The sequence below is a fragment of the Grammomys surdaster genome, unplaced genomic scaffold (assembly GCF_004785775.1).
Source record: "Grammomys surdaster isolate TR1022 unplaced genomic scaffold, NIH_TR_1.0 126036, whole genome shotgun sequence".
Taxonomy (NCBI): Eukaryota; Metazoa; Chordata; class Mammalia; order Rodentia; family Muridae; genus Grammomys; species Grammomys surdaster.
The window spans coordinates 716,834-742,011 of NW_021620849.1; the positions used below are offsets into that span (position 1 = coordinate 716,834).

Consider the following 25,178-nt stretch of genomic DNA (forward strand, 5'->3'; position numbering starts at 1 on the left):
AAGCTGATGTTTTAATAATGATGCCCAAACTGGAAGTTAACACTTCCAGCCCTATTAGTTAGTTGAAATTATTTATTTGGTACAAAGTAAGGTGAATCTTGAAAAACTAAAACCATAGTGAAGGACTACAGCTCACAGGATCTGAGCTCAAGCTGACATTTTGTTTTGTTTTGTTTTTTGCTCTAAGGTAAACACCTTGTGCATTTTAGCAAGCTGCTGCCCAACCAAAGCAGACACTAGACACTACAGAGATGTTTGATGGTAACTCACAGGACTGCTGAAATGCGGGTTCATTGACTGATCATCCACAAATATTCTATGCTCCATACTAAGCAAAGTATTGCAAAGATTACAAGTCTCAGATGAGTGTAAAGATTACACTGTTGTTGTTTGGTTCAGAAAAGGGAAGCAAATATGCCACTAGTTTATTCTTGAGTGTAAAAGAGCTTGGGAAAAGCAAGTACAATATAAAAAATCTCTTGGTTTCTGACCCAGAGTTCAGATTACTACTTACCTTGCATGAGAGGTGGGTGGGAATATCTTTATATGGCAAACCAGTTTCTGTCAATGAAGACATGTGAAGTGAGGAAGACGGCTAGAAGAGAAGGGTGGTTTCTCTTATGAATACAAATATCAATTTTCAGACTTGTGTGCCTGGATCCTACATCAATGTCCCTCAAACACACCAGGCACTAATTATGCTTAGTTCTTGTCAACAGTAACTTTGCTTCCTTTCCCTCCCTACTTTTCACTTCATCTCTCATTTCTAGCAAACATGATTAGGATAAAGAAGTAGATGGGACTCAAATTTAGCCTTTCAAAAGGAAATTGACTGATAACCTAAGAGATGCTATTTATCCCAAATTCCATGAGTATCCAAGCACTAAGGCAGGGTTCTCAGTGGCCTTTCTGATGTATGTAGTGCTCTTCCAGCACAGCTGGTTCACTCTCACTTCTGTATTGAAGCTCTTCTGTGGGTATTGGCTTCTGTAGTATTTAGCACCAGAAGTACTGCACTAGTGTGTCTCCAGAGGTGAACAGTACTGTTCAGTTAAATCCCAGAAAAAATGGAGGATCTTCATCTCCAATGAAAAAATTTCTCTGGGAATAACTTGTGCATGATCTGCTGAGTGGAGGAAGCCCACACTCCTTTGTGTGTTGACTAGAGAAGGCTTAGTTACCCTGACAACCATTCACAGTTCAGAGATGTAATCAGAAAGAACCATCAGGTTCATGTCCAAAGCAAATAACTAAGAGAACCCTTGTCCATGATACATCGGACATCTGAGTCACTCTTTGTCAGTTCAGGAGGGGCCTAGGTGACAGTAACAGGGCACGGAGTTAAGCATGGGGACCCTGGAACATTCACAAGCATTTACAGTGAATGTTATAGCATCCAAGCTAAGTATTAAGTTACTGCAGCATGCTCTTTGAAGGTGTGGATGTGTTTATGTAAAAAGCAGGACAGAACAGTTGGCAGCGATTCCATGGGCTGACGTGATGTTAATTCTAGACTCACTGGATCACATTAGATTCTCTAAAAATAAATAAATAAATAAGTAAATAAATAAATAAACCACCAATAACAATTTTCTGGTCTAGGAGAAAGCTGGGATAGGGAATTAGACAAAATGCCCCCCCCCGTGGCCTGAAGTAGTCTCAGACACTTTAGACTCTTCACATGTTGTGACAAAGGTGAAGAAGAGGATCGGATTGACTTACTGAAACCAATCTCAACCTAAGTACAGTATGACCTCCGAGACAACCTCTTTCAGCCCACGTGAGGCCAAAGGAAGATTTTCTAGGTATTCCAGAGTGATGCTCCGAAAAAAGTGATAGGGTGACTCAGTGCTATTAGAAGCTAAGAATTCAGAGCTAGAATAGGATGAGAGCACAACAAGGGTACCTCTTATTTTGCACATAGCGAAAACATGACACAGTGAAGAAAGTGGCAAGGAGTGAGACACCATGCACACCCCAGAGCACGAGAACATACTTCACTGTCCAAAGCCTGTTCTCCATTTCCTTACCCTCCAAAGTGCCTCAAGCCCTTTCTCCACCTTCCAAGGTTCACATGTAAAATCCCACTCTACACAGAGAGGATGCCAGGAGAGTAAGAAGATTGAGTCTATTCTGCACCCCTCCTAACTCCACAGTTCTCTCTCCTACTATTGTATACGCAGCTAATAATGGAAGACACAGAGAGAAGGTGACTCTGATGCCAACATGGGTGTTCATGGAACTAACAAAGGACACATGAGCAAGTTCACCCTTGCCTTTTCTCCTAACTGTCTCAGTAGGGCTATAAATGCCTTCAGTTCTCCACTTCTATAAAAACAAAAGGCCTTAAGAAATTGTTTTCGGAAAGGATTAGATCTTGGAACAGCACTTCTAACTCGACAACAGGTTCCCCAAAGGCTCCCTAGGCCCCTGCCTGAATGCCCCCCCCCCTGTCTCCCTGCTAGTTATTCAGATTTTCAATTTAAAACCTCAATGGAAACTTCCACTCAGCATTCACATCTCTAGCAGAGGCCAAAAGCCTCAGGTGGTGAACCAATTCAAGGGGTAATAAGAGGAGTAATTACCATAGGATAGCAAAGGTTTCTTTTGAAGGGATCAACCCAAAGAGCTTTCCCCTGATGTCCTCAGAGGCCAGGTATCTAGTACAGTAAGAAGTTCTACTCTGAAATCCCAGTTAACTCAGCTCCCTCCCCAGTCCAGCTGAGCAGCCTGCTGATCCCTGAATCCCAACCATGGCTACAATCTGAGCACAGCTCTTTTCTATTTGAATAAAAACATGTTTGGTCTTTAAAAAAAATAAAGCAAAACCACAACCATATAGTCCAGTTCTAAACCCGCCATAGAGTTGCCCATACTTCAGCTGCCTTCACCGGCCAGGGTATCTGGGCTCTAGACTTCCTGCAGCTGGCCAGGAGAGGGGTAGTCAAAGGCTCCTGGGAGCTTCTGATAAGAAAATGTCAGTCTGTTAGGTAGCTCTGTGCTTGGGATGCGGTGGAGAGACAGGTACCCTAGGGAGAGCGCATGCCCTCCTCCCCAGCAAGACAGGTCTGTGCAGCCAGGCTCTTTGCTCCCTGGGGCAATTCTTGTGTATGAGAGCTGTCCAGAGAGCTTCACTTTTGCAGTCCTCTGCTGCACAGTGGGGAAGGCAGTGATTCCCTTGGTGCTGGGACCCAGGGGAAAGGCCCCAGCCCAGATGCTTCATTCTCACTCCGAGTCAGAGCTTGGTCCTCATTAAGATGCCAAGTCTGCGGCACAGGCCACTCATTGGACATCTTCCAGAGAAGCTGCAGCCCCTCCCCCGACACTCAGCCCACAAAGCGATTTCTCAGTCTCTGCCTTTTCACAACAGCTCAAAGGCAGATGCATCAATCCTTCCAAGGGCTGAAAACGTGAGGAGAATGTCAAGGGCTCAGCACAGGTGCCAAGTAGATTCTTCTCTGCTGGCTTTTGCCAGTGCTAGTGCCTGGCTCCTTTGAAACGCACGTGCCTCGGGGCTCTCACCTGGATTCCTTCCCTGGCAGTGCAGTTTACCCAGGACTTGATAGACCCTCGGGATAGGGGGGAAGCAAGATAAGAAATACAATCCAAGGGACTGCCTACTTATGACCTACAAGGAACTATGTCTCTTGCTACCAGAGCCCTGAAGCCTGATGTGTCCACATTACCAGATGACAGCAGAGAATGTGGATAGTAAACCTCCAAGCTCCCCAAGGGCCTGGAAACAAAAGGGCAGGCCAAGAGTCCTCCCAGCGATGGGAAGATGAGTGGCAGTGCCTTGGTAGGATTCAGACTTCAGCTGTACTTACTTCCTCGGTTCTCTAATCCACCAAGTCCAGTTCTTCAAGTTCAGAGGATGAAACTCTTCAAACCTAGTAAGGATCTTGAGCATGATTTAATCCCGAAGGGTGGGGTTAGCTCTCCCCAGAGTCCCCTGCCCTTTCTTGTTCGGTGGTTACCCGACCATGGATGGCTTTGTGTGGTCTGGTGTTGGTATTTGTTCAGTATTTACCCGTAGGTGTCATCATTGATTTCCAAAAGCATCAGGACTATATACTTTATAGAATGGAGAAATTAGAAAATTATCCCAAAGAGGAGGAAAAGGGGAAGAGAGTGGAGGCAAAGGTAAAGGCAGACAAGAGATGGTTCTGAAGGGCCTGAACTTCAGAACTTTTCCCTTGCCGGACACTGTCAATGGGTCACGCTTGCACACTGAAGATCATGGGCCACTCTGCCTCGACCCTGCCTCTCTCTCTGCTGGGTCAAGACTAAGATCTCTAAAAAGCCAGATCTGAAAAAAGCATGGGCCACAGCTTAAGTCAAGGGAATTTCATTTGTGTTAATAATAATATTTTTCTCAGTTATTAATGTCTTATGGTTTTCTGTATCAGCTTCTCTGTGTATTAGAGAAGGTAATTCTCTGTAGATATAGATAGATAGATAGTTATATATATGTATATATAAATATATATGTCAAACTGCCTTACAGGGTATCTTTCTTTTGTTTTTTGTTTTTTTGTTTGTTTTGTTTAAATTCAGTGTTGTATGTGTAGCAGGCACTTGAGTTTATATGAAGATGTTCGTTTCCGTCAAAGATGGAAGAAAGGAGTTGAGATGAGGAAAAAAGAGGAGATGCGGCAGGGAGAGAGGAGGCAACAGAGTATAAATGCTTGGCCACCAGTCACCACTAGCCAAGAATGTCCAGGTAGATTGGGGTGGCCTTCCCCAAAGCATGGAGGATTTTGTAGATCTCTTTAATGTTCAGCCGCTGTTGTGGTTCCCTCTGCCAGCACCCCAGCATGACGTCATATACTTCCTTTGGGCAGACTCGAGGTCTCTCCAAGACACGGCCTTGGGTGATGCATTCAATGACCTGAAAGAGCAAGAATAAAAGACGTTTTAACCAGAAGTTTATTCAAAGCCCATCCTTGGTCCTGGGACTTCTGCCTAGCCAAAGATGTGAACTTTACCCATCAGAACAGCTTCAGCCCAGGCAGAACACACACAGGCAGAAGTCTGGTTAGAGAACAGCCTTGGTTTTCTTCTCCACCTGAGCAGAGGGTACAGAGGTGCTGAGCAGTGTAGGTGGATCTCACTCATTGCTGCTCTTCGTGCTGGACCTGCTGGGCCAGGGCACATGGATCCTGAATCCACACAGGTACCCTTCCCATTTGCTTTACAGTTCTGCAGTCCTGATTGCCATATGGACTGCCTGGGTTACATTCCTCTCTCATTTTGTTGTAGAAATTGGGTCCTGGCCACCATTCCTCCACCTCATGGCCTCTGTGATTTTGAAAAGCCCTTATAGCCCTAAGAGCTCTGTCTGTCTGTCTGCTCTCTACATACCTGTCTCCTGTTAACTCCTATTTACTTTCATTTAATTGTGAATGTAAGTCTTATGCGTGTGTGCGTGTGTTTGCATGTTCACACATGTTTGCATGGGTTCACATGTGTGGGCAGATGGGCATGTATGTGTATATACATGGGGGTAGAAGTCCGCAATTGAAATTGTGTATCTTTTTGGCTTTATGGAGTTTTTATTGAAGCAGAATCTCTCTTTAAACCTGGAGCTCACTCATTTCAGCTACTCCTTTAGCCAGCTGCCCCTGCCTTCCCAGTGTTTAGATTTCAGGCAGCTGTGATGCCTGCTCAGGGCTGTATTTTGGGGTTGTGTGGATTTGAACTCCAATGCCCATGCTGTTAAAGCAACTGGCTGATCCATCCCTCAGCCACTGGTTTCCATTTAAAGCAAGATCTTCTCCCAGTCACAGCCTTGTTCAAACCATCCTACTTGCCTCTGAGCATTTTTATTTTCTAAGCAAGGTCTACCTTCCTTTTTACAATAAATCGTCTGTCTTGTTTACCTTCAGATTTTTTTTAGTATTTTATTGATTTACATTTTTAACATAATTTTTTGAGATTATACTATAATTACAACATTTCTCCCTTCCCTTTGCTCTCTCCAAAGCTCCCATATTCAACTGCCCAAATCTCATTCAAATTCATGGTTTCTTATTTCACTTACTTCATTCTCTCTTTCTTTCTTTCTTTCTTTCTTTCTTTCTTTCTTTCTTTCTTTCTTTCTTTAATTGTTATTGTATTCATATATATATATATATGTGTGTGTGTGTGTGTGTGTGTGTGTGTGTGTGTGTATGTATATATTATAGGTCTCTAAATATAAACTTCTCAGTTCATATAACATTGGCAACCAGTTTGTGGTCTCCCCTGGGAAAGACCACGTTTTCTGCTCCCAGTTTTCCTCAGTTGCTCATAGTTCTTTGTGAGCTGCTAGATTCACCACTGCCTGGATGGCCAGCCAGTGCAAGTCAGTTACTCGCAGGAGATATCAACATCCTTGTCTGTAAGACTGGAATCAAGAGTTTCACAAAGACCAAATGCAGTACTAAAAAATTCACTGTTACTACAAGGATAGCTGCAAGGTGCAGGGGACCCATGTGTGTTCTTTATAGTTCAATTTCAATTCCTCAAAGACGTTTCCTTTGAAATGCTGGGAATTGAACCTGGGACCTCAAGAGTAGGCAATTTTTTACTACTTATCTGTACCCTAAATCCAGACACATTAAAGACAATTATTTACTTTCCCACGGGTGTGTATCCATTTCACACAGTATTAAGTTACATAAGGACATTTTAATCCAAGTGTAGTGTACTTTGGATGTATTCCCACTGTGTGACCCTATTTCTCCTATCTTTTCCTTAATTTTAACAGCAGACTTTATTTTTCTAATTATGCAGTATTAAGCTTCATGATAGCATTCGGTTTTATTTGATTTTTCTTATCCTCTCCCTCTTCTGCCCTTCTCTCTGGTACCAGTTTGTTCACCTCAGCCACTGTCACACCACCATTCTTCCTGCTCTCCTGTCCTATGGTCCTTCTCCCAGATTTCTCCAATGCTTCTTTTTCTCTTCCTGCCACACCATTTCTAGTTTCACAACGAAATCCCACACTCACTCTCATGTGTATACATACTTACAAACATGGTAGCCTATCCTTGAAATAAGCATGGAGGTTTCTCAAGAAGTTAAAAAATGGTGCTACTTTGTGGCCCCACTGTGCTGCTAAGTGCAGGCCTATACCTGAAGGACTTGTATCCTACCACAGAGATACCAGCACACATATGGTTATAGCTGCAGTAATGACAATAGCAAGGAAATAAACTCTCTTTTTAAAAACAGCTTGGTTTAAAGAAAAATCGAGAGAATTATCTATGGTTCCCATTATGACCCGCCATTTGCCTGCTGTTAGCATATTACATATTACATTTGGTTAATACGACATTAGCCAAATGCAATGGTCTATCCATATTTCCTTAGCTTTTAACCTCTTGTCCTGTGTTATTCCAAGATGCCATCCAGGACACTGCATTCTGTCAACTCATGTTAACCTGGGCTCTGCTGGAATGCCAAGCATTTCTTTACTGAAACTGAATACGCACATTTTCCAAAACTTCATTTAGCTTTCCCATTTATTTTAACTTCTCTCTAACTTTACCACACTGTGATTTCAAGCAGGTTGCCTCAAACTTCAGTTTCCACATTTGACGATTATTTGTGATGATTAAAAGAACAATGTTTTGTGTGATCTGGCATTTGAGCAAATGTTTTGCTTCTCTTCCCTATTAGAATGTATTAATGGCATAAGAACCGCCTCTCTTCTATTCATCTCATGATCTTCTGCTCCCTCACTCCCTCTGTCTCAAAACCTTGCACCTTGCAGAACAGTGCTTTCTCCTGGGCTTCTCAGATTACTCTGATCTGGACACCTTCACTGTGCTAGCCCCTTTCTGTTCACACTCGTAATGCAGTCTGCGATGGCACACTGGAGTCATTTCAACACCAATGTGATAAGTCTTCAGGTGCTTGTGTTTACCATTTGGTATCAGACTTCTCTCTATTTTCACCTCTATTCCTTCCACCTTCAGGCCGAACGATTCACTGCAAACTGCAATAGCTTCTGCCTATGCTTCGATCAAAGGCACCCAGGACCATCTTTTCTATAGCAGAACTGTCCAGACCATAAACTTCTACTGCTAAGCCCATCATCAGTTACTGCCAGTACTTAGCTGCTGCTGTGGGTAGGGCAAGGGGCATGGTTGACAGAAGAAAGCTAGTCTTCAAGGGTAGGGCCCTGCAACACTGTCTTAGAAAAGGCCATAAACACCCCATTAGCTGCTCTAGCTAGCTTTTGTATGCATGACAAGACTCCTAGATCTTCTGCATATACGTTATGGCTGAGTAACTTAGTGTTCTTGTGAGATTCCTAACAACGGGATTGTCCCAGACTCTTTTGCCTCTCTGTGCGACCCTGTTCCTCCTACTGGTTTGCCTTGTCCAGTCTTGATGTGAAGTCTTGGTTGTATTGTAGCTTGTTATGCTGTGTTTGATTGATGTCTCTGGGAGGTCTGCTCTTTTCTGAAGGGGGGTGAGGGTGTGAGTCTGGGGGGAGGGGAGGGGAGGGGAGGGAAGGGTGTTGGTGTGGGTCTTGGGGTTGGGTAGGGAAGGTGGGAAAGGGGAGATTTGCGAAGGGGAAATAATAGATTGAATATAATACGAGATAGAAGAGTTTAAAAACATATGCTAAAAATGGCAACATACCCACCCATGATATTTTCTTTCTTTGGCTACCAAATACCATGGAGGTTGTGCACAGATGCATGCATGTGTGTATTTGCATACATATAAGTTCACATACATGTATCTGTATATGCAAATGTATGTGTGCCATCCCTCAGTAAAATAGTACCAATTTAAATAAAACCCACAACAATAGCTTCTACATACACTCTTTCCTTCTTCTTCTTCTTTTTCAAGTCCACTAAAATATTTGTTCTATATTGGGAAGTGAGTTCAGGTCCCATTGAGTGCCTGCATAGTAAGACATCACTATATAAAGAAATGCCTTGTCAAATGAATGGAACTAGAAAACATCATCCTGAGTTGAGTAACTCAGACCCAGAAAGACATCCATGTACTCACTTATAAGTGGATATTAGACATAAAGTACAGGATAACCATGCTACAATCCACAGACACAAATAAGGTAAGAAATAAGGAGAGCCCAGGGATTCTTGAATCTCACTCAGAAGGGAAAATAAAATAAACATTGGAAATGGGTAGAGAGAGGGAACTGGGTGGGAGAGGCGATAGGGAAAGGGAGGAGGGGTGGGAATCAGGTGTGGGGAAAGCAGAGATGTGGATGAGAGGGCTGTGAGAGAGAAAAGAAATCAGTGGTGGTTGGGGAGCATTTCTGGGATAAGTCAGGGGCCTAGGATGGAGTAGGCTCCTGGGAGGATATGAAGCTGACACTAGCTGAGACTCGTAACAGTGGGGAATATGGAGACAGAATTGGCCACCTCCTATAGCTAGGCAGGACTTCCAGAGGAGGAAGGGAGACACCAGCATACCACAAAACCTTTGACCCAAAATTTATCCTGCATACAAGATGTGCAGAGATAAAGATGAAGCAGAGATTGAAGGGAATAGCCAACCAACGACTGACCCAACTTGAGACCCATCTCATTGGAGAGCGCCAACATTATTAATGATACTTTGCTATGCTTACAGATATGAGCCTAGTGCAACTATCATCTGAGGGGCTTTGTCCAGCAGCTGATGGAAACAGATACAAACAACCACAGTCAGACATTAGGCAGAGCTCATGGAATCTTGTGGAAGAGTCAGGGGAAGGATTAAGGAAACTAGAGGTGTCAATGACATCACAAGAATACCTACAGAGCCAACTAACCTGAGCCCATTGGGGCTCACCGAGATTGAACAACCAACCAAAGAGCATGCACAGACTACACCTAGGCCCCCTACACATATGTAGCAGATGTGCAGCTTGGTCTTCATATGGATTGCCCAACAAATGGAGTAGGGGCTGTCTCTGACTCTGACTCTATTACCTACCTTTGGATCTCTTTCCCCTATCTGGGCTGCCTTGTCTGGCATCAGTGAGAGACGATGTGCTTAATTCTGATGAGACTTGATACACGAGTAGGGGTCCCCTTCTCTGAGGAAAAGGGGAGGAACAGAGGGAGGGAGAGAGAGAGTGGGGCTGGGAGAAGGGGAAGGGGCTGTGATTGGGATGTAATGAGAATAAATAATGGAAAAAAAGAGATGCCTTATTTTGAGGCATAGTCTCATGTGATCTTGGCTGTTCTTTAACCTACATGTAGCAAAGGATGACCTTGGTTTCCTGATCAATCCTACTCTATCTCCTGCGTACAGGGATTATAAGCATATGTCACTGCCTGATTTCTGTGGTGCAGGAGATCAATCTCAGAGCTTTGTCCATGATAGCTAAGTTCTCTACCAGTTGAGCCACATCTACGACCTTAAGTTTTGGACTTTGAAAGTTACTTCAATAGTCAGGACACAAAAGACAGGAAAAGAATGTAGCTTCTAAGTAAAAGATACTTTCTGGAGTGTTAAAATGAAATTTCAACACAAGGAAGCCTTAGTGTTTATGATTTCCAAGAAAACCAGAAGAGTACAAAGAGAGCTAGCATTTTTCTGTACATCAGATGCTGTAGGAGCTCCATCCAAATGTCTATGGACCGTGCTTAATCCCTGGGACAACATGAATCTGTTCTGTACATACTTGAGATATGTCTTGATGTTATGCAGAAAAAGAAAATTGCTGAGGCCACAACCCAAGCTGTCTCCTTGTCTAGTTCTCTAAGATACCCAGTCTCTACCAAGATGCCACGGCAATCTTCTCCCTTTGTCCCAAGTTCAAGAAGAATTTTGTGAAAATTACTAAGTTACTGTACCAAAGATGCTTTGAAAAGTTCCTAGTGCTAAATAATATCATTTACTGTCCTACCATGTTAATGCTTTATAAATTAAAATTATGAAAAGATAATAAGCATTTAGTATTGCACTGTAGTAGGTTTATTCTATTCTTGGACACTTACACATAACTGATAATCATGTATATTTGGCCATTTCAGTCAATTCAGGATTCCATGTTTCCCTGTACCTGAGGTAGCTCAAGCCTTTGGGGACTTTTTCTTTTAGTAGATATACTAAGCAGTAAGTGTTTCCACAAGACGGCACAACTGAAAAGCTCCCAGTTTTTCTTTGTTTTCTTTTTCTCTCTTAGGGAAACTTTTGTGGTGTTTGTTTGTTTGTTTGTTTGTTTGTTTTTTATGTAGCAGAACAAACAGAACCCTGACTCCTGTCTCAATTTAGATATCTGATTTCATACTCTTTTGACAGTTATATCACATTTTCTGTAGTTATAATTTTTCCTTCACTAGGAAGCTTTTTCCTCCTGATCGTGCTTACATCCAGTCTGCTATCCTGACAGCCCACCTTCTGTACACTATATGCAATACATGTTCTGAGATATCTGTCATCAGCCTTCTTTCCACCCCCAACAGATCCTGACCTGTCCCTTTGTTACCTCTGTGTTGGAGAGCTGGAACCATGGTTGTTTCCCATAGGTAAAGATCTCCCAAAGGATAACCCCAAAGCTCCACACATCACTCTCTGTGGTGAACTTCCGGTACATGATGCTTTCAGGAGGCATCCAGCGGATGGGGAGCATGGTGTGTCCTCCCACCTAAAAAGAGCAAAGACAGTGGCAGAAACAGTTACCAGATGGCCAGAATCAACCAGAAGTCTATCCCTTTCTTATATAAATGTACCCTCCATGCACTTGACCAACATGGCCATGCTCTAGGCAACCTGAATTCACAGGTGAATGGGGATACTGACATCAGTGAATATCACCAGAGCAGCTATGGATCAGACCCTAGAGAAGAAGGGAGACTTCTTAACACAGAGCATGAAAACTAAAACGTGATTTGAAGTGAGAGAGGAGGTTTAAGAATCTGGCACTAGAATATAATCTTAAAAGCTTCCTTTAAGAAATCTCCAGGAGGAAGCCAGAATGTGATCCTCCAACCAACAGAGTGGCCACAAACACTAAGTTAGACCCTTTGACAAAGGTGACCAAGGTACAACTATACGTTACAGACACCTAATCTGTAGATTATTACTTTCAGCTCCCACTTAAATTTCTCATCACAACTTGGGATCTGTGCCTCATATGAACAAGATGGAGTCTTCCAGAAGTTCATAAGCCCACACATTAATAAGAAATTGGTGTGGGGAAAAAAGAATAACTCTTCAAAATGCTTAGTATGATACATTACAGAGGATACAGTCTTTACAATGAGCCGAAAGAGACACTTTGTGGGTTTACCCCGAGATGTAAGGGCAAGAGGAAGTGACCTAGAAGAGGAGACATTTGGGATATGACTGAGAGAAAAGCTCTCCATAAATATTCACTATCCAGTTGGTTAGAGATATTAGCACACACAAAAGAAAGTTCACAGCATGTTTCAAATCTCAGGAATCAACCACATCATTACCAAGCAGAACATCAGAAGCTAAACCTTTCAGTTAATAAGTGAAATTTGTACCAAAAGTGCTTGCTGTTGGCTTGAAAGAGAGTTCTGTGCCTGTGTCCTAGTAAACTGTTAACACAAACATCTTTCCCTGATGGACCAGTTCAAGAACATCAGCAATGAGCACTGGAAAGCAAGTAGCTAAAGAGATGAAAACCTCACATCTAAAAGAAAGATTGTGTGTATGTCATCCATTGGAAACATCTTATAAGAAGCTAATCTTCTGGATTTGTAGAAAAGTCACTTTTAACCTGGAACTTTTGAAATCAGCCAAGCTTTCTATATGCCATAAGACATGCAAAATGTTTCTACCTAGAAAGCAAACACTAGGACTCTTCAGTAAATATAAGCTTTTAAAGAAAAAAAACAAAAACCAAACTAAACCAACCAAACAAAAAACACCAGAAATTAATAGACTCTGATTCTAGAAGAACAGAAAAAGAAATGCAAAGTATGTGTTATCTTGAATTCCACAACAACGGGACAAATAGACCACAACAGTGTAATTTAAATCTAAATAATTCTTGCTAATTTGGTGGCTAAAGGTAATACAATAACTAATAAGGGTTTCCTATAAAATGGAAACATAAAGTAAATAATATTACCAATAATGTTAATAGTACTACTGCTGCTACTGCTAACCTAATTATGGGGAATGGAATTTCCACATAATTTTAACCATAAGTGCAGAGGAGAATGGGTGCAGAAATAATTAAAAGCTTGATAAGGACTTTATCATTAAGAGAGGAAGGAAAGCACATATAGATACCAATCAATTATTGATCATAGTAATTAACCCTTAAATATGCTTGTGAAAAATGTTAAGTAGCTTCTAAAAGAATAAAAGTACTACATACAGCTTCCTAACCATTTTCAGGAACAGAGTATCTTTCATCTTATAAAAAACAGCAGCAATAATGAACAAAATGTACAAAATGAAACTAAAATCTGATGCTCTGTAGACAGCAAATAAAAATGGATTATTACTGCCTCTAACACGGGAGGAACATTAGGGTTAGAATTCAAGGTTCATGTTATTTAGAAAAGCTGTGTTTAAAACAAAATTATAGAAAATATTAAAAATAAAACGCTGAAGGTAGAAGCAATAAAAGTGAGATATAATTGGCCATATATGCACACAGGCACATATACAAATACATACAGGCACACATGCCAGTACATGTATGCATTTATGTAGATGTGGATGGCCAATTAAATTTCCTTAATTCATTTCTTTTTAGACATTTTTGTATTCTTATGTGTAGTTGCAAAACTCTAAATATCAACGATTTAATATTAAAAGGGGCTTATGTCATAGTTATTTAAAATAGAATGACATATATAAAGTTAGAAAAAATCACCATAATGATAGTCATGAACATGTTTACTCCACAACAGCACTATGCTAAATATATGCAGATATAAAGAGTAAAATATTATAAAAATTTAAAAACTGATAAAGCTATCACAATGAAAACACTAATCCACACTAAAGCTACTTTTTTTAATTTACAAAATCCAATTACATATTAAACCTCAAAGGAAATCTGAAAAGAAAAAAAAAGTAAGTACATAAGAAGAACAAGAAACATTTTCCATAGCAAGGAAAGCATAACAAAGGATTGATTAATCTACTAAGCAGTGTATGGGCAGAAGGAATGAAAGCACTATTTGCTGAAAATAATATTTAACGAGATTTATTATTCTATGAACTGGTCCTATTCATTGCATCCAATGGAATACAATCGAATCTTTAAAAAAACATATGGAATTTAACTATTGTTGGAATAATTAAATTATAACTAAGCTAAGTAAGAATTTAATTTTGAAAGAAGTAAAAAATCCATACAGTAAAAAGAAACTAACAATTAAGACAAATTTTTAAAAACAAAACTGGTTTAGTGTAAGTCAAAACAATGATAAAACAGTCAAAAGAAGCAAAATCACTTACTTGATCTATATAATGAATTATCTGTCTTTCAAAAGTTATTAAAATCTTTGGCAAGGCTAATAAGCAATGTAAAAGAGAAAAATGTAAAATTACAAAAACATTTGAAGTCCAATAAGTTTTTAAATGAGTTCAATAAGTGACTTACTGGAAATACTAAAAGAAAAAAATGAGAAATGTAGAAAATTTGAGAACAAAGTATCAAAATTATAACAAATAAAACCCACATCTGATGAATATAAAAATGTGGTCTTGTATATGAGTCTTAGTAAAGTTTTCCAATGCAAAAAACATAGACTCTCTGTGGCTTAAATATATATATAAAAGCAGAATTGGTCTAACAACACAGAGCCTCAAATATATAAATACAGATAAAGAGATTTAGTCTATATGTTCTTATAAAGCCATCTCAGTTCTAAATATAATCACCAAACTAAATAGCTTATTCAAAATACATCACAAGAATAACAACCTTAGGAAATCTACTGTTGCATTTATCTAATTAAAAAGTAAATACATTCTTTGAAAAGATGCTAAAAATTTCCAGTACTGTTTTCTGGTTGAAAAGCCTAATCTATTAATGTGGAAAGGAAACTTCTTTTACTTAACATGTTACAGATCACAATGCCTGATAAACCTGAGAAGCACAGAAGGGATTTATTTCCTTGATTTTGTGAAACACTATCTAGGAAATCCTAATCAATGTAATAAAGTAATTATTTTGTTAAATGCATACAGTATCAAACTGGCTTCTAAATACACAACTCTCTATGCCTAGATTAGTGCATCTCTCAGAACTCACCAGAAAACTTCCTTTGTGCAGCAGACAGTACTTAACACAGAAACTAATGAGGTGTAGGCGTGCATAGAATAAGTGACTGTAAAAGCTCAGCCACAACTGGGACATCTGCATTGCATCCTTTCTGCAAGGCTCAGTGGCCATCAAAGAAGAGAGGGAGCAAAGATTGTAAGAGTCAAGATTGGTAGGGAGGACGAGAGCAAAACTGAGTCATCTAGACATGACAGAATTCATGAGCTCACAGCAGCTGTGGTTGCTTGCAGGAGACCTGTGTGTGATCAAGCCAGTCAGCATTCTGGCATGGAGGGGGAAGGAGTTCCTGAGTCACAATCTCTAACTGAGATGCTATCGAGATTTGATATTTTCCATGGGAGTGAAATTTTTTTCCCAAGGGAAGGTCAACCACACTCCAGTAGATGGATATACAACCAGAAGTCTTATAGACAGGATTAAGTCTATGGGTTTAATAACCCAAAGTCTATGGGTTATTAAATTTCAAGAAGGAGAACACAAAAAGATTAGGGAGATGGGTAGGTCTGGGAAGGGGGAGTTACAGAGAGGAGTTGGAGATACATATTACCATAATATATGTATGGTATGAAATTTTCAAAGAATTAATAAAGTAATTATTTTTAAAAATAAATATATGATAAAATGTTGAAGCAAAGAATCCAAATTGTCTGCTGTCTCAGTATAGCATGGTTATTCAAAAAAATTAATTAAAAAGTAATTAAAACTGTTAATAGATTAGTAAGATACCCACATATGGAGAAAAATAATAGCCAAACTACATTAATAATACCATAGTAAGTCAAAACAGAATTGAAAATAAAACTGTGTAATATCAATAAAGCACTGAAAAATATCTGATACATAACTTGCCTTAAATATCAATAAAGCACTTAAAAAATCTGATATATAACTTGGCTTAAAATGTATAGGTATATTCAGATCAAAAACTACAAAGCAGTACCCACAAAGTGGAGTTTTATCACTTTCTTGGATAAGAAGAGTTGATGGGATAAGTCACTCGTTCATCCTTCAAATACAATTTAAAATTTCAGTGCAATATATATTTGAAATACCCAATGGAATGGGTTATGAAAACTGACAAGATGAATCCAGAGTATATCCAGAGTAGTGACTGATCAATTAAAGACTGTTGAACTAAAACAATGATGTGGATTTGTTCTATCAGATAGCAACACATTTTATTGCACTATGCAATGAATACCCTATATTTGGCACAGGAATACACAATACATGATGTAACAAAACAGAAATCCTGGAAGGAGAATCATGTGTCAATACTGAAGTTTAATATATGAAATGATGGGTTAGTAATTAAAGTGTTGGGACAATGAACTATTCATTTAAAAAATACACTTAGATACCTACCTCACACCATATACAAAAATCATTTCCAGATGGATTAAAGAGCTAAACATAAAAAAACAAAACAATAAGAATATTAGAAGAAAACTTACAAAGGTAATTGTACAACCTCAGGAGTAGAAGACCTTCCTACATGACATACACTTAAAAAGCCATAAAGGATACAATTTATAGACACAATTTTGTAAAATTAAATAGCAAAGACAAAAATTTGTAATCAAAGACAAAGGACAGAAACGTCTGCAACATATGTAACAGATAAATCATCATAATCATTATTATCGTTAATATGACTTTGTAAAACAGTCTTGCTAAGCAGCCTCAGGCTGGCCTGGAAGTCTCTGTGTAAATCAGGCTTGCCTCAAGCTGGCAGAAGTCCTCGTGCCTCTGCCTCCCCAGTGCTGGGACAGACAAGGAATTAAAATACATATAATTCATGGTGCTTCTTTGCATTAGTTAGATAAGCAAACCAACAGACAGATGAGTGAAGACTAAGAGCGGACAAGCCACAAAATAGCTACAAATGGCCACAAACAAATGACAGGATGCCTAGTCAAAGAGCATAGACATGTATTTTAATGACATTTGATAAAAGGGTAAAAGACAGATTGCTATTTGATGCTTGAGAAGGTGTGAGACTTGATGTTGCAATCCCAATGGTTGAGACTGGAGTCTGTTTCTGAGGGTACAGTCTTTGCATTATCTACCCACATGAAGAGGTAAGAGCCCTGGGGTCCATTGATTCCACTGTAAGAGTAGTATAAAATTATTGTCTTGTGTGTAGACAAAATTACTTGGTTCAAGACTTTCATTTTGTCGTTTTAAAAGGCACAGATATGTTCATTTTTAAAGGTATGTGTGATATTTTAAACAGAATAAAAAATGCTATATGTACTGCTATCTATGTATGTCCAGATTGATAAGTGCAGTATTTGAAAATACAACTCATTGATAAATAGAGGTTGTCATTCTCACGTTTGTAAAAATAAAAATATGTAAACATAATCAAATATACAGTAATAATATATGCATTTGTGAATGATATGAAAGGATCCAGAAAGCCACTAAGGCAGTAATTTTCTCTAGAGATGAAAGTAAGAAGGTTCCAAATTTTATTATACGTATTTCTATATTGTTTATGATTTTACAGTGATCAGGTACCATATTTAAAAATTCCAAGATAAAAGGAAAAGCAAACATTTGAATAGACAGACAGAAACCAACAGATACAAGTCCACAGAAAAATATCAGTTTTGTAAAATAAGTATGTTTGTGACAGAATATGCTAGAATAATTTGTCTCACCTGGCTTCTTGAGTGAAAACAAATAGAAGTCAGGAATACCAAAACATCACCCTGGGTGTACAATTCTAAATAATGGAACCCTCTATTTGATGCTAACATATGTCTCAGTGATGGTTTTTATATAAAATACAGAGGATTTTTTACATTGAAATCTCCATGTTCAGAAATGGAGCAATTCAAGAGTGTTGGGTGCAAACAGTGATGACTCTAAGTTTTTGTTTGAGCAGACAACTCCCAGAAGGGCATTAACTGGTCATAGGGCCTCTGTAGAAAACTGTCATAAGTAGCATGGGTGATATTTATACTATACTCCTCCAAGAAGAAGGACTTAACATGGCAAAAACAGCAAAAATAGGAAGTCAAGAGACCCTGAATTATGCTATGCTTTTGATCAGTACTTGGCTTTTATAAACTTACATGTCTTCAGCTTCAAAGTATGAGTCACATAACGCTGCCTCAAATGGCTTCATGGATGCAAAAACCTACCAGGTACCATTAAGTGCAGAGATGTACACACAGTACAGTAATTGATCACTGTGCATGTCTTTATATGCTCCTAGATAACATAACAAATCTAACTTCCTACAGTTCCCTTATTGCCCATAAGAACCCATAGCAATTTTCTTCCAGCATTCTCCCACATTGAGGAGACCCAGTCTGGTAAAAATAGTAGTCTAATAGTTTCTAATGACAAAAGAAGAGAAACAGAAGTGGAAAACACTCCATGACAAATATCTCCACCCTAATACTTACGCAGACATAAGCTATACAGAGCTATAGTGTCAAGAATAAGAACAATAGTAATGAATGAATAGTGATATCATGTGGTCTTTTATTTCATTCTTTCTCCATTCCTGTAGGACAGGTGCCTCTATTGTGCCTACTTCACAGATGAAAAGAGTAGGATCGGTTTGTGATTGGAGCTCTCTAAGGGATACCTTAAGGATCTTGAAGCTAAACCTTGAAAAGAGTGACATAAACTAATCAGGAGCAAGGAAGACGCTGAAGAATGATTGCAGCAATAAAAGAAAGTAGGAAAATAAAACTTGAAATTAATTTCTCTTAGGCATAAACCCCTGTCTGCTTTCAGAGCCTTCCACCACCCCATCATTGCCTTCTGTTGTCTTCCCTTATCCTCACAACCTACAAAGTCAGGAATTAGGGAAATCTAAGAGGAATTGCTCAGGAAAGGCTTTGCTCAATAGGTTTAGATGTGGGTCTATAGAAATCAGGTGGTCCTGGGATCCCATCACCTGCTCGTAACTTGCTTCTGTCTCTGAACCTGTGCAGAATTCATCGGGAACTTCCTTTCTTTTTTTTTTTATAATTTATTTTTTCTCAAATCGTAATTCGTTCACTCAGGGGTTATAAACACAGAAAGGCAGGATGTGGGGAAGGGAATGACACTGGACTGTGGGTGTTCAACGAGTTATACAGATATCTTTAGAACCGGGTATCGGCTGGGTGAAGGTTCAGGGGACTTTAGAACCGGGTATCGGCTGGGTGAAGGTTCAGGGGACTTTAGAACCGGGTATCGGCTGGGTGAAGGTTCAGGGGACAAGTCACTATGACTTTGCTTATGACTTGCTTGTCCTTATCTAAGTTGGTATTGTCTGCTAAGGCTACCTATTTACAAGGTCTGTGACTACTCAGGCTTGTAAATTTCCACAAAAGCTGTCTGTTTACATTAGCTTATAGCCATCTGTTTCAATGTTTTTCCACTGAGACCTAAGACTTGGTGTTAGTATACATGTAGGACAGGCCTATTGCTAATTTTAGGCCTATGGCTGATTTTAGGCCTTCAGTGTGTAAGCAGAGCTGCCCCTAACATCTCCTCCCTTCTCTAAGTATAGAAGGGCTGTGGCAATTCTAAACTTCAAAGGCGGGAATAGAGGCCTGACCTCCAGTATTTGAAGGGGTCCTTGTAATGGCTCCAGTCCCCTTGTCGTTGTCCAGTGAGGCATGAGGGCCATACCAGTCCCGATGTCTTTTTCCTGGAGAGGGGGTACTTTTGACATCAACCCCTATGCAGTCAGGCTTGTCCCTCAGGGAACCCAGATAGATATTTTTATCTTTTATTTATATTCCCTTGCAGTGCTTAGCCTCGCAGCCTAAGCAAGAATTCAGATTGCCTGTCAGAGGGGGTTCTGGGTGGTCCCTCTCTGCTTGGTCTAGGGGCAGAAGTCCCCCCTTTTAGGTTGGGTGGAGATGAGTTTTGGAAACACCCTGTATAAAGTAACAACTTCATCTTGAGTCTTGTGGTCCTCCATAGCTAAGTTATGATAATGTTAGTTGTCGGCAGTGCTATAACAGTCCTTTGACAAAAGATTATTAATATAGATTTATATATTCTTAAATATATGACTCTTCATGACTCTCTGAGTGTGGAAGGAGCGACTGTTGGCACTTCTGCCCTGATTTTACAAGAACTCTGAAAAATTGGCTTTAAAAACAAAAGAGGGGGAACGGTACCCCCTCAGAAGGAGTCCCCCTGAAATACTCTCCATCATGCCTTGTTTACTTTTATCTCTCTAAAGCTGAAAGCTCATGGAAAATCTGCTGCTTACTGCCTCTGGCAACACCGAGACCAACAAAACTTGCCACAGATATGGGGAAGGACCCTCTTACCCTTAAAGAAAATGGCCGAGACCCTGTTCCCTTATGGGGCCGAGGATTGATATGCCTGTCTGATACCACAGAAGGCACAGCTAACTGGCTACCAAAAAGATTAATGAAAAAAATAGATACCCCCACAAAGCCAGGCCCAACCATAAATATGGTGAATAACAATTTATATCCAGGGAAGAGAAATCTCCCTGAGAATCCCCTTCTTTTTCCTTTCCAGGTGAAAATAAATCACCCGTGATGTCTGCTGTTAGAAGTTCTAATCCAGATGCTGGCCTCCAAACTTATACTACTCAGACCTTTGAAGGGCCACTGACAAGAACATCAAACAGCTAGAGATTGACATCACTAATCTGAAGAAATCCCTCGTTTAGCTGTCTGAAGAGACCTCCTAAAATCGCAAAGATCCTTATTGGATTTGATTTACTCTATTACAATAGAAAAGGCTGTGTACACCTCTTGACTGTGTACAGCCCTTAAAGAAGAAGGTTGCCTTTTCATAGACAAGACAAGGATGGTTAAAAAGAGCATGAAATAGGTAGTGAAGGCCCTAAGAAAAATCAGAGAGAGAAAGAGACAGATGAATGCTGGTACAAGAATTGGTTTTCAGCTCTCCAAGGTTGTCAACCCTATTTCCTCCCATCTTGGGACCATTATTTGGGTTCTTTTTGCTTTTTTCTGCTGGTCCCTGGCCCTCAAAAAGGCAGACTAACTCTGTGATACAACAGATAAATAATTTGGTAGCAAAACCTACTCAGATACATTATCATAAGTTAGTTATGGGAACTTCCTTTCTAAGATCATCACGTATGTTGACTTAAGAATACAAAACTTCTTTAATTATTGTCTGTTTCTCATTAAGACCGTCATCTCCAGACATATAGTATCTACATGATATAGCATGTTATTCCTCTGAAACATAATGGGAGGTAAAGTATGTCTTTCTTTTATATGATGTTATGACCCATCAATAGATTCTGTCTGGTCACTCATTATAAAGTCCCCTTTAACCTAGTGATTTTAGCAAGAATTGATGATCATTGTCCAAATCTATTATTTCATTAGTGGTTCAGAAGGATTACATTCTAATTATAGTACTCCTTCTGCATATATTAGCAGAAAATCTATAAATAAAACTTCTCTTCATCTGCTATGCGATTGTACTGATTATAGCTTCTATGAAATAGGTTTGACTAGTTCCTCATATTAACTTGTTTTTAGGAGAGTGAATTTATCCCCAAGCAGTAGGGTTTATGTGTGGTTTGAACACGTAGGCTTGGATATTTGAATAAATTCCAGAGCTTATGGAGTTCTTTTGAAAGGAAAACAAAAGCCAATCAAACAATCAAACAATAACAACAAAATCCTTACTGAAGGAAGTGAATTCCTAAAGGTGAGTCTTGAAGTTTTATCTTCTAGCCCTACTCCCTGTGCACTCTTGTTTTTTTATTGCCAACATCAGCTGTCTCATACTCTCCCTAGCACCATGCCTTCCCCTCCATGATGGGCTGTACCACCTCAAATTTTGAGTCAAATTAAAAAATTTCCTCTTTTAAGCTGCTGTTTGACAGTTATTGGTCCTATCAATAAGAAGATAAGAGCTAGCAGTCTCCAAGGGTCAGCTGTAAGGACTTTGTTTTGCTTCTGAAAATCATTTTCAGGACTTGCTCAGTTTTTTGATTGTTTGTTTGTTTGGTTGGTTGGTTGGTTTCTGCTTTTTGGGTTTTTTGTTTGTTTGTTTCTGTTAGGTACGCACTTGAAGTGTTTCAGTCTACTGCAGTGACTATTTTTGATGTCTTGTTTTCTTCTATCTTTGGTCAATGGAAACCTCTTAAAGCTGAGCCTCCTTTTCTTCTCATGTAACCCCAGCAGTCTTTGATAGCACCTTCACTTTCTTACATGAAAGCTTATTCTATCCTCCTCTTATCATTTCTTTCCAGAGACTTTGAAGCTGATGTTCTTCCAAGGATCTCTGTATCCTTTTTGATGGAATTTTGGGACCATAATATGGATCTTTGTATGTTTTCCATGCTACTAGGGTGCTTGTGACTTCTGAGTCTTTATAATGGGAAATTCAAAGCTAAGAAATCACTTTTTGAAAGGGAAAATACAATGTGAGCTCATGATTTTGCTTATCTGCACTCAAATTCAGGATTGCTTGGCTTCCTTTGACTTTATATTTCAATTTTTTTCTCATGCTGAAAATCATGATTACTATAATTTAATAATAAAATTATTTAATTTTTCATAATTTATTAGTGTCACTTTTAAAAGTTATTTATTCTCTCATATATTGCATCTGCGGTTTTCCCTCGCTTCTCTCTTCCCAGCCTTTCCCTATGCTTATCTCTCGGGCTGTAGAAGGACATCCTGGGATGTTTAGCCACACCCCCAGAACCCAGGGACCTAACACTCAGTCTCATTTCCATTTCACTTGTACGGTCAGTCACGTAAAACACGGGTTGAGGGTGTGACTAACAGGCCTTTGCCTCTAGATTTACATATTAATAAATTATCTAAAGGCCGGGGGACATAGCTAATTAAGTTTTCCCCTCCCTAGTCCCTCCTCTTTCCCACTCTCCAATATAAGGGAGCTCTTCCTGGCATTTGCCGGGGGCACACATCTAGATCTAACTTTCCTAGCATGATCAATAAACTTCTTCCACGGATTCCACATGTCTCCTGGAAACCTGGGACTTTCTCGTGTATGTGGGAAAGCTCCGCTGTGGAAAAAGCCTCCAGGACAGGCGTGCTGCTTCCTGGGGCCAGACCGCAGCCTGAGCTGCCTCCAGCGGGTGTGATTTTTCCCCCTCACTTATCTTTTTCCCTAATCCACTTCTTCTCCGTTTCCCTTCAGAAAAGGGCAGGCCTCCCAGGGATATCAACCAAACATGTCACATCAAGTTGCAATAAAACTAGAAACCTCCCCTCATATTAAAGCTTGAAGAGTCAACCCAGTATGAGGTTAAAGGGTCCAAAAAGGAGGCAAAGAGTCAGAAACAGACCGTGTTCCCACTGTTAGGAGTTCCAAAAGAAAACCAAAGTACACAGCTATAATATATATGTAGAGGCCCTAGGTCAGTCCCATGCAGGGTCCATGATTGTCATTCCAGTCTCTGTGAGCCCCTAGGAGCCTAGGTTGTTGATACTGTGAGTTTTCTTGTGGTTCTCTTGACCCCTCTGGCTTCTACAGTCTTACTTCCTCCCCTTCCACAAGATTCCCCAAGTGCCACCTAAGATTGACAATTAATAAATGGGATCTCACAAAACTGAAATACTTCTGTAAGTCAAAGGATGCCATCAATGGAACAAAATGGGAAAACACTTTCCAAACTTTTCCAAAGCTGACAAGAAAGCTAATTTCCAAAATATATAAAGAACTCAAGAAACTAAACATCAACAAACTGAACAATTCAATTTAAAAGGGGGTACAGATCTAAACAGAGAATTCGCAACATAGGAATCTCTAATGGCTGACACACACTTAAAGAAATGTTTAACACTCTTAGCACTCAGGGAAATGCAAATCAAAATTTCTTTGAGATTTTACCTTACTCCTGTCAGAACTACAAAACCACAACAACAACAACAACCTACTAGTGATAGTTCATGTTGGGATGTGGAGCTTGGGGAAGATTCCTCAATTGCTGGTGGCAGTGCAAATTTGTGCAGCAACTTTTGGAAATCAAATGACTATGGCGGTTTCTCAGGAATTTGGCAACAGTTCTACTCCAAGACCCAGCTCCTGGGCATATACCCAAAGGACACTCCTTCCTACCACCAGGAAGCTAGGTCAACTGTGTTCATAGAAGCTTTATTAATAATAGGCAGAAACAACTTAGGTGCTGCCTAAACTGAGAAATGAATAAACATACTGTAGTACATTTACACAATAGAGTATTACTCAGCTGTTATAAACAGCATCATGAAATTTTCAGGTAAATGGATGGGAACAGAAAATAAATCATCCTGAGTGAGGTAACCCAAACCCATAAAGACAAACATGGCATGTACTCACTTATAAGTGGATATTAGCTGTGAAGTAAAGGATAATCATGCTACAATCCACAGACCTAGAGAGGCTGAGTAACAAGGAGGACTCAAGGAGGAAGCATGAATCTCCTTGGGAAAGGGAAATAGAATAGATATTGTAGGAGGAGTCAGAAAGGGTGGGAATGGCAACAAGAGTGATCAGTGAAGGGAGAGGAAGGTTAGGGGGAGAGGGTGCTGGGAGAGACATCTGGAATTGGAGGGCATTTGGGAGGCAAGGTAGAAACTTAGTGCATTGGAAACTTCCTGGAATCTACAAGAGTGACCATAGCTAAAACTCCTAGTAATGGAGAATACAGAGCCTGAATCAGCCATTTCCAATAACCAGGCATGACTTCCACCAACCCAGCCACAAAGCCTTCAACCTGCAAACTGTTCTGCCTGCAAGATGTGCCAGGGTGAAGATGGTACAGAAATAGTGGAAGTGGCCAACCAACGACTGGTCCACCTTGAGACCCATATCCATGAAAGGACACCTCTGATACTGCCTGGAGGGCCAGGTCCCAGAAGCTGGATAACCCAGAGACCTAAGGTAGAACTAAATATGACTAGCCAAAAGAAGGAGAAGGAGGAGGAAGAGGAGGAGGAGGGGGGGG

At 39.9% G+C, this 25,178-nt stretch overlaps 1 protein-coding gene across 4 annotated transcripts in view; it reads right to left on the bottom strand.

Annotated features, from left to right (window-relative positions):
* Positions 1 to 4,291: 4,291 nt before the first annotated feature.
* Ntrk3 (neurotrophic receptor tyrosine kinase 3) overlaps positions 4,292 to 25,178 on the bottom strand; it is a 377,280-nt gene continuing 356,393 nt past the window's right edge. For 2 of the 4 annotated variants that reach the window (XM_028754778.1, XM_028754777.1), the window contains 3 exons: positions 16,607 to 16,648; positions 11,453 to 11,611; positions 4,525 to 4,891 (listed from right to left, as the gene is read on the bottom strand). In XM_028754778.1, coding sequence (XP_028610611.1) covers positions 4,706 to 4,891; positions 11,453 to 11,611; positions 16,607 to 16,648 — 387 coding nt within the window. In that variant the 3' untranslated portion in view covers positions 4,525 to 4,705. Of the gene's footprint in view, positions 4,892 to 11,452; positions 11,612 to 16,606; positions 16,649 to 25,178 lie in introns of all 4 variants that reach the window. The other 2 variants (XM_028754779.1, XM_028754780.1) reach the window with 2 other exon arrangements.